Genomic DNA, 10,000 nt, shown 5'->3' on the forward strand with positions numbered 1-10,000 from the left:
ATACTAACCATAACCACATAAGCCTAGTGCTTAAAGTGGTACTACGACCAAAAAAACAATTCTTTTTTTCCTTTGGATTTCAAAACTATGTTAACTAAACACTAACTGACCCAAGTTTTAAGTTCTGATTTTAAAAAGACACCTGTTTATTTTAACTGGAATTTTCTTATTTATTGGTCCGCCATTACTAACTTTAAAATCTTGAGAGAGCTGGGTCGAGGAGAAAATGACGTCAAAGACTCACTAGTTTAAGAATGCAATGCGTGTGTACGTGGCCGAATTAATATGCAGCACGGGAGTTTCGGGCTTTCAGACTTTTAAACCCGTGTTTTGCATATGTAATAAATTGCGTTTACACGCTGAGATTTTAAGCTAGTGAGTAAATGACATCATTTTCTCTAGATCCAACCTTCTGAGGTCCAATCGGCCAGTTTTGAACGTGAGTAATGGCGGACCGTGAAATCCAAAACTTACACTCAAAATAAACAGCCTTTGGATAAAACTCAAAGCTCAAAATTTTGCCAGTTAGGTGTTAGGCAAACACGCTTTCAAAATCTGAAGAAAAAAAGGAAATGATTTTTTGATCATAGTACCACTTAAAGTTTATGATGTTTAAAGTGCTACTACGATCAAATTCTGAATACCTTTCATTTTCGCTTGATTGGTAGTTAACGACTTGAAGTACATGATTTCCAAAGCATATCCTCTTATGACGAAGGAAAGTGGTATTTTTTTGCGCTCAAACATCATTAATTTCGACCCGCCATTGAACTGTTATGTTCCATTGGCCTGGTTACCAATGGACGATGGTTTCCCATGACAACATAGGCCGGGTCACCCAGATTTCGCGGGAAAGAGCGTGTGACGTCATTTTCTCAAGTCGAAACCCACATGGCTAATTTCTCATACGATTTCGCCCACTTCGATCAGCTGCTGTTTTCGTTTTGCCGATTGTTCTTAGCACTTTCAATGGTCGGAAGTCGTTGTGTTGTCCAGGACTGTAGCAATGGATCTAATCGAGCGGCAGGAATCGCGCTACACGCAAGTCCGAACGACAAAAATACGAGAGATGCATGGGCCCGGTTTGTTAGAACGAAGAGGAAGAATTTTCATCCGCTCCCAAAGACACGTTTTGTTATTTGCTCGGTCCACTTCGAAGAAAGCTGTTTTACTAGGGCTTTCGACCCAAGTCAGCGCAGGCAAATAAAACCTGGATCCCTGCCTACGATATGGAAAAAAGAAGAGCGAACAACAGACGTTGAATCTAAAAGAAGTCTCCGCATGATGGAGAAAAACCGGCAAAAGGTAGGCTTCAGATTACGACAAACACGCCAAAGGTGTGAAAATTCTCATTCTGTCTGTTCTTAATATTATTATGTAATGATCTATGGCGATTTCTCTCTACCGTGTCCAGCACTTGTACAAACTGTATTCATTATCATTTAACGTCGCGTTTCAGATAACGAAACTTATTGAGCGAGCATGATTATGTGTTTGACCCCACAAGCTCTTGTCACTCCAAAGCATTTCCAAAGCATCACTTTTAGCCTGCTCGAAAGCTCATGGGATAAACTGTTCAAACTAACGCAAGGGAAAGCGCTTTCATACTCAGCTGCAAGTCTTCTTTACATAAGGTAGTCTTTGATGTTTAGGAAAGAGTTCTTTTCATTTCGATCGTTTTCTTGAGCAAATATATTTCTAAGCTATGTGAGCTGGCACCCAGCAAAAGTGTGTGTAATGTAAATGTTCTTACTAGGAGTGATATCCCTAACCGCAGAGACCCCAATTTATCTTTTACTCTCTAAGGTTTTAAACGATTTGTTGGAAGACAGCGAGGAAGGCAGCATCTCATCAGGCGCCCACAGCAGCAATGCAATGGACTCGGAACCAGTGAGTGAATATTAGTCTTGTTTTGTTTCTTACCACACATCCAACGAAGCAGTGAAAAGCAGTCAGCTTCGAAAAGTTTTATTGATAACCGAGTAAATCTGGATGGATGTTACCAATTTATATATCTACTGGTACCACTATACAAAATACAGCTGTCAGAGATTTAATTTGAAATGTCAAAATGTTTTAGGTTAATGAACATGAGGGTCAAGTAGCTGCATCATTTGAGTACAGAAACTTGGCAGAGGAAGAAACACCAACTGCACTGCCAGAACATGCTGATTTTGCCATTGTAGCAAATCCATCTGCTGATCTGCCTTACACAGCAGAAGCAACATGCACACCAACAGCTCCACAGGAATATGCAGATTTTTTCACTGTAGTTAATCCATCTGGTGATCAGCCTTGTACAGCAGGACCAACATGCACACCAACACCTCCACAGGAATATGCAGATTCTGCCACTGTATTTAGTCCATCTGGACATCAGTCTTGCACAGCAGGACCATCTGACTTGGTCAATAAAGCAACACCAACTGCGAGGCAAGAACTGGCAGCTGCAGAAACATCTCCCGAACCTCCAAATGTGGAGAACAGCCTGCTGACATGTGAAGCTGTGTTGCCTTCAATTCAAACTGAGGTTATGGAGGTAGATGATCTTTCTGGGTGCCCCTCCCACAATTCAGTCAGTCCTGCATCTGATAAGGTAATTAATTTATTTTGAAACTAGAAGGGGCTTTAAATGTATTGCTATTGATGATTCTTGAAATTTTTACTGACAGATAACTATCATTGTGTATCATAAATTTAAGTTTTAAACTCTAGTATTAAAAACCCTGAATCCTGTTAATCAACCAACATTTGTCTATCCTAACATAATGTGTGAAACATTCTTTGTGTTGAAAGATACATGTATTCTATTGCAGCCCCCAAAAGCTACTCCCTGTTCAAGTTGTGCTTCTCTGCGAAAACAGAAGAAAAAACTCCAGAGACAACTTAGGGGCATGGAATCTAAACTTGCTAGTAACCAGTCCAAATGGACAGAGACATTACAGAGAATAACAAAAGAACCAGAGCTAGTTTCAACAGGTTAGTATTTTATTGCAACTTGTAACTTGTAATGATCATGATAATATCAAAGGAACTTAACCTACTTTCAACAGCTTAGTATTTTGCTGCAACTTGTAACTTTTAAAGATAATTTAAATTATAATTGTTAATGAAATACAGCACAGTCATGCCAATATACTAAGCAGGCACACAGAATCCACATAAAAAAAACCAGGCATCCTTTGAACATAAAACTAATCACTATTTTAAATCTTAATTTCAGAGTCCCAAACAGATGAAGTGCTGATACTGGATGAAGATGAAGTTGATGTGGATGGGGGCCTAGAGTACAATGAAGCCATGGATGTTGAAGATGAACCAAAGGTGGAGTCACAGGAAGGTCAGGCAATAGACGATGAAGGAGATCCAAGCTGGACACCAGAAGAAGCTGAAAATGCATATGAGCAAGCAGGCGATGATGACTGTGATCAGAAGCCAAATCAAAAGTATAGTTGTTCAGTGAATGAATATGATGACTTGCTTGATAAACTAGATTAGAGTGTGATTTGCATCTTTGGCAAGGTCTTTGTCTGAGGAAATAGTGAATGATGAGCCATTTCCTTGTCACTTCACTGTAATGATTTTCTATAATACATTATGTACAGTATTCCTTTCTCGGTTATTTATTCTAGCTGGAAGAATCACGGTGTGTGATTTTCTTTTGCACTCACAATTTGTTCTCCTTGTTTATCTTAATTTTTATTTTGCATTTTTTCAGGTTCAACTTTGAGGGTGAAAACTACCGAGAAGAACCAAAAGCAATAGTGTTCCTGTCAAAACTACTGATTCTGTTCCAATCCTGTAATTTGTGCTTTGCCAGCAATCCACTTCTTTCCGTATCACAGTCTGGAACAATGTTAACCATCAAATCGACCTGCAGCAAATGCAATGATGTGTTCACATGGACCAGCCAGCCACATATGCTTGGTAAATTCCCTGCAGGGAATTTGTTGTTAAGCTTTGCCATTTTGTGTTCTGGGGCTTCAATAAACAAGGTCTTACTTATGTTCCAGCACATGGGTATACCTGTTTATCATTATCCAACATACTACTACCATCAACAACATTTGCTAGTTCCTTCAATTGTAAAGTACTGGCGAGGCTACCAGGCTGAATTACTCAGGAAATTGGCAGGAGAGGAAGTGGTACTTGCTGGAGATGGCAGGCACGACAGTATGGGCCATTCGGCAAAATATGGCACATACACCATATTCTGTTGCACCATTGGCTACATTATCCATATTGTGCTAGTTCAGGTAATAGTTTTGCCATATTAAAAGGAGCCTCGCACACTTGACATACATACAATCATGTAGATAACAACCAAATCCCAGTGGTTTTATTACAAGGGGATGAATAACTGTGAACAGAGGGTACTCAAAAGTTATTTTCATCTGTGCATGATACATGTTCATACAAAATTTTAAGAATGTCTTGTTTTGATACTTAGTATGACATTCCCTCATAATTCTCTTCCTCATAATTTAATATGCCAGCCCTTGTGTAGTCTTACTATTATTATGGTGACTGATTTCCTGTCATTCTATATTTAACTCATTGTCTTAACAAGGGTAGTTTGGAGTGGCATAGGGTACTCATTGATTTTGAAAGGCACTAAGGGCCCGATTACATGGCAAATTTCAGCCCGGTTAACCGGGTTGAAATTTTGTTGCGATTACATGATGAACTTCAGCCCGGGCTGAAATATTAGTCTTGGCACCAAATATGAAATTTCATGTGAAGAGTCTCGGGAGAATCAGGCAGCCATATTATTTCCTGCTTTTCAGCCTGTCTGAAATTTCTTTTCGATTACATGGAGTTTTTTTCAGCCCGGGGTTAATACTCAGCCCGGGCTGAAAATCCTAGCCTGGTTTGGTCAAACCGGGCTAGGATTTTCAGCCCGGGCAATTCAGGCTGAAAATCCTAGCCCGCTTCGACCAAATCGGGCTAGGATTTTCAGCCCTGGCTGAATTGCGCCCCGGGCTGAAAAAATCTCCATGTAATCGACAATTTGATTTTAAGAGGATTTGTTTCAGTAGCTGGGCTGAAATTCGCCATGTAATCGGGCCCTAAATGTAGTTAATCAAACTTCTACCCAAAAGTTATGCGAGTTGATGTTTGGGGGAGGGATGGGGACATCGGCTTCACTGCTTGCATAATAGCAGCTGTTCTATTGCTCTTCAGGCTAACCAAGCAGGAAGTAGTTCAGCCATGGAGTTCATAGGTCACCAAAAGGCATTTGCATTCCTACTTGGCACAGCTATGATAATTAAAGCATTCATCTCAGACAGGCACTCCCAAATTGCCAAGTGGATGAGGGTCGAGTGCCCCAAAAAATGCAAAGAACTGGGAAAGCCTCTGATAGACCATTTTTTTGACCTTTGGCATATAGGGAAAAGTAAGTTGCTGAATAAAAATGTTCATCTTAGCATTTTAATCATTACATCAAATACAGCACAACAATATGGATCAAACATAAAAAAACATATTTTAACACAATAATTACTTGAAAACATTTACACATGATGATGATGATGATGATGATAATAATAAAAACTTAATTACTTACCATGTAAGTGTCATTAATTACCAGCAGTTATAAACCACTAATTGGGTCTCTCTAATTCTAATTAAAAATAAGTTACAAATGAAAATTGGATATAAATTCACTGACAGGAAGAGAGGAAGTTAAAGAATATGGGTATAAAATTATTTGCCTGCATGTTTGTCCAAAATTATGTGGTGCTACAATCCGTGCTTGTTTGGTTTGCTCAACCATATGCAAACTCAAAATTTGTATTACTGGTGATTATAATACAACTAGCCTTGCTTGTACAATTGACATCAGAAACAGTCTTTGGACAATAAGATCAGATTACTGTGAAAAGACATTGCCACATACTCTTTCTTATTACTACAGAGATACAAAAACTGCTAACTAAGCTGAGTAAAGAGAAAGGCATGGAAGCAATTGGTCGATGGAGGAAAGCCTGTGTCCGGCACTTTTATTGGTCAGTGACATCTACAAAAGCAAAGCTTCAGTCAGTCATCCTTGCAAAGTTTAAATCCTTTCAGTACCACATACTGAACCAACACACCAATATACCTGAGAGGCTGTTCAATAAGTGTGCTCATGGTGCGGTAACCACTCAACGCTTGTGGCTTACAAAAAGTAATTGATTGCTTTTTTTGTTTACAGAAATTAAGCACATACATGTTTATTTACCGATTCATTTGGAATAGAAAGCCCATGGAATGCTGCATGTACCTGACTGGTCACTGATTGCTATTAGTCTGGAGTTGTTGGCATGTTTTCTTTTTCTTTTTTTTGGGCGAAAGACCAAAGAGTGTTGAAAGCATTACTATAAATAACATATGCTATGTCTGAGTGAAATGTACTTTATATATCAGGTTCGGAGGTATACAACAGACTATGTGAGACACTAAACAACTCCTTCCTACTGCGGGGCATAAAGCAGGCATCCCCAATTCAGCAAACAAGCTGCCTGGAAGGTTACCACTCTGTAGTAAACCAATTTGCCCCAAAGATGTTCTCCTTTTCTTATCTTGGGATACTAAGCAGGTAATTTTACACCAATTGAATTCAATAAAGATAACAAAATCAAAGGGGTTTCTGGGCATAACATTAAGCTCTGAATCTGTGGCTCAGAAGTACTGGTCTGATGATATCCTAATATTGCCATTTACTATTATTAACAAGTCTAGTGGAGGCTGCATGGCCAAATGGTTTAGGGTGCTGGTGTTATAATCCAGAGGTGCTGGGTTCAAGGCCTCTACCCTGCGACTAGCAGGAATTGTTTCTCAGTAGTCCCAATTTTATATCCTCAGTCACATTTTGAGAAGAGCCAACTGGTTTGCCTCTTGCCAGGATTTTTAACATGTTACATTTATTTGCCATGAAATATTTGTTTCCTTTCATTTCAGTGGCATGCCTGTAAACTTGCTAAACTTAGTGCTTGTATAGCTGAGTGCAAGACCACTAAAAATAACATTTGCATTTTTCTTTTTTACCACAAAAGTGATCAGTTTCCAAGTGCATCGTCAGTAGCTGCTTCATTTCTTTGAAGTTTATTTTGTCTCTATTAATACTATTTTCAGAACTATTCTTGCGGCTCTGCATTTCAACTGGAATTTAAACAGGGACAGATTAAAGGATGCCCAGGGAAATGCTAAACTACGTGTTACTTATCCTAAGTTCAAAGAGGGAGAAGGAACAGTGAGGGAAGCGCGCGTCAAACAGAATTATGGTATGATCTTTGCATGTGTGAAACAAAATGACTGAATGGCACCAACACAAAAGAAATATTTTTGCAGTTGTTTTCTTTAGCCTTAGTTTGCAATATCATTTGTCCAAAGAAAGCTCGTCAAACCACAATACACTGGATGTTTTTTTCCCAGATTGACCAAGAGATATTTTGTATTTAAGATATTCACAGCCTGAGTGTGATTGGATATTTACTCTTCAGGTTATGTTGCCAAAATATACGATATACTAGTCACCACATCAAGAGAGGACTTAGACTTATTGAAAGATGAACTGACAGCACAAGTGCCAGAGCCATTACACAGTTTGCTTAAAGATAAGGAAAGCAAGGTTGAGGCAAATGAAAAATACCTATCTAGGAAGAAAAGGGAGACTGTTATATGCCCACCTACATGTTCAGGTACAGTACATTCACAACACTGATTAGTTTTCAGCAAAATTTGTAGCAGGAAAAACTGAAACGAATGTTGTCACAGCAATCATATTGAATTTATAGTTTTTATTATACAGATTTGACAACTCATTTTAGTACACTATCAGCAACATATTAGAGCAAGTTCTATACATTTAGTAGTTATTGAATGAGGCGGAGTAAAATATGAAGAATCCTGCAGATCAAGGAGGGTGTTATCCACAGAGGCGGAAGGCCCAGGTGGATAATACTCTCCAGGATTCTTCATTTCCTACGAAAGCCAAATTCAATTATTACTTTTTTATTCATTCAAAATATTTCCCTGTTTTTAAAAGAGTTTTGCCATTTCGGTCTGTTTTTCTGCTCACCAAAAACAGCACAACCTTGTCCCCAGGTTTTCTCAGTCAACGGTTCAATAATCTGCGGGGGGCTGCACTTGTGACATCATTTTGATGTCAACGGTTCAATAATTTGCAGTGGGCTGCACTTTTGACATCATTGGTTCAATATTCAGTAAACAGCAGCTGGTTATAATTTTGCGGGTGGCTTTAACCAATCAGAAACTGGGAAATATTTTGAATGAATAATAATGTTACTTACAGTATAGTGAATCTTGCAAAAACCAAACATTTCTGTACTTGCTTTCAATGGATGCTTTTTGTGCTCTTTATTTCAGATGCTGAGCTACAGCAGCTTCAAAACACACCTGCAAATATTGGTGGACAAAGACCTAGAAAGGCACCAACATGCAAAAAGTGTGGACAGCCAAGAAAGGGCCATAAGAAAGGCCAATGCTCCTCAACTGGTAGTTGACGTGCACTCACCTTTCTTAAGGCTATTTCTTACATGTAGTTGCCATTCGTCATCAACCACACATTGACACATTAAAGAATGTTTTTAAACTATTCGCTTTCAGATTATTACGTCCTTGTAACTCTTTCCACTGTGTAATTACAGAAAATATCCATACCTCCCCCATGGAAAAGAGTTTTTCTAAGACCCCCCACTCCTGGAAATTCCAATTAAGCTTCATACATTTCTTTAATTTGTTTGGCCCCACAGAACCCCCCACCCCCCCCCCCCCCAAGGAAATTCCAATCCCTTCTGTGGGGGAGTATGGATACTCCCTGGAACTGCACATTATACAGGCATGCATACAACCTATTTTATTTTCAACTTTTTGTGGTTCAAAAAGTGAAAATCACTTGTTCCATACAGGTACTGCCGAGGTATGTTTTTGGAAATGTTCGCTACAGTGTAGTTGACAGCAGAGTGGGAATTTTGCTTTGAAAAGTTAGTCCTCACCCTCTTCCTCTTCATAGCCTGTGTACTCCCCATCAACATTTGGGAAGGCTTTCCGGATGCTATTGTAGACACAGTTGGGCAGAGGAATCCTTTTTGAGGCACCAACATAGTCATACACAAGCCGTACATATTGGCGATATGCTACTGATCTCAAGAACCTAAAGAATTAAAATGAAAAGTACAGGCAACCATTACTAAACAAGCAAAAAATGTGGGTACTTGGAAAACTTCTTGTTTAACCCTGCCACATTTTGGTGCTGCCATGTCTATCTTGCATTTTTATTATTTAAGGTATGGTTCACATAGCAATGGCTATACTAAGAGTCACACTGACAAATGAAAGCTAACATTGGTGGTTGTTATTAATTTTGGTAGAATCAAACAGGACACCGTTACCTGACTATATTCAGTTTGGAATAAAAGACATAACATGAACTAATTTTTTTCAAACTATATTTATTGTGGTTGTTTTCCAACAGACCTATAATGAAATTGAAACTATGCAAAATTGAATAGAGTAGAGAAATTTTCAACACCCCTTAGACTGGAAATCATATATTAGTTGACATATGTTTATCAGTAAAATGATTAAGAAATATCAAAAACACTATTTAAAACTACACTTACTCTGATTCGGCTGCATTTCTTGCAGTTTTTGTAGTCGAGTAAGACTTCTTAGCTTTAGTCTTCAGGCCTATGGCAGCCGTAGAAAGAACCCACGTGTTCAGGCAACATGCAGCATAGCCTGGATGCTCGGTGATACATTCCCCCTCCTTTTCCACCTCGTACATTTTCTCACCGCACCTGTCGATGTCTGTGCAGCACCAACATTCTTCTGGCTTGGCTATTAAATCAAGGGAACAATTTGAGCATTTGCACCTGAAAAGACATTGAAATTGAGAAGAAACTTAGCATCAATAAGAACGGAACGATCACCTGAGCCTCACTCCTTTGTTCCACGTGCAAGTTGCAATTTTGATTTCTTACTTTTAAAGCGT

At 38.9% G+C, this 10,000-nt stretch overlaps 2 protein-coding genes and 1 pseudogene across 2 annotated transcripts in view; 2 read left to right on the top strand and 1 right to left on the bottom strand.

The window, feature by feature from the left end:
* LOC138008657 (uncharacterized) overlaps positions 1 to 10,000 on the top strand; it is a 482,701-nt pseudogene that overhangs the window by 4,327 nt on the left and 468,374 nt on the right.
* On the top strand, positions 677 to 8,628 carry LOC138007229 (uncharacterized). Its single transcript, XM_068854022.1, has 11 exons — positions 677 to 1,305; positions 1,807 to 2,596; positions 2,817 to 2,979; positions 3,224 to 3,446; positions 3,719 to 4,256; positions 5,185 to 5,398; positions 5,921 to 6,172; positions 6,412 to 6,583; positions 7,120 to 7,268; positions 7,488 to 7,685; positions 8,374 to 8,628. Exons 2-11 carry the CDS (start codon positions 2,534 to 2,536, stop codon positions 8,508 to 8,510), a joined length of 2,109 nt encoding a protein of 702 aa, XP_068710123.1. The 5' UTR covers positions 677 to 1,305; positions 1,807 to 2,533; the 3' UTR covers positions 8,511 to 8,628.
* The window catches only part of LOC138007232 (uncharacterized), a 1,692-nt gene continuing 53 nt past the window's right edge, over positions 8,362 to 10,000 (bottom strand). The window contains exons 1-3 of the mRNA XM_068854025.1: positions 9,630 to 10,000; positions 9,003 to 9,160; positions 8,362 to 8,403 (exon numbers count right to left, since the gene is read on the bottom strand). The exon at positions 9,630 to 10,000 is cut by the window's right edge and continues 53 nt beyond it. Of these exons, the coding sequence (XP_068710126.1) occupies positions 8,393 to 8,403; positions 9,003 to 9,160; positions 9,630 to 9,793 (333 nt within the window). The 5' untranslated portion in view covers positions 9,794 to 10,000 and the 3' untranslated portion in view covers positions 8,362 to 8,392. The remainder of the gene's footprint in view (positions 8,404 to 9,002; positions 9,161 to 9,629) is intronic.

The sequence above is a fragment of the Montipora foliosa genome, chromosome 6 (genome assembly GCF_036669935.1).
Source record: "Montipora foliosa isolate CH-2021 chromosome 6, ASM3666993v2, whole genome shotgun sequence".
Classification (NCBI taxonomy): domain Eukaryota; kingdom Metazoa; phylum Cnidaria; class Anthozoa; order Scleractinia; family Acroporidae; genus Montipora; species Montipora foliosa.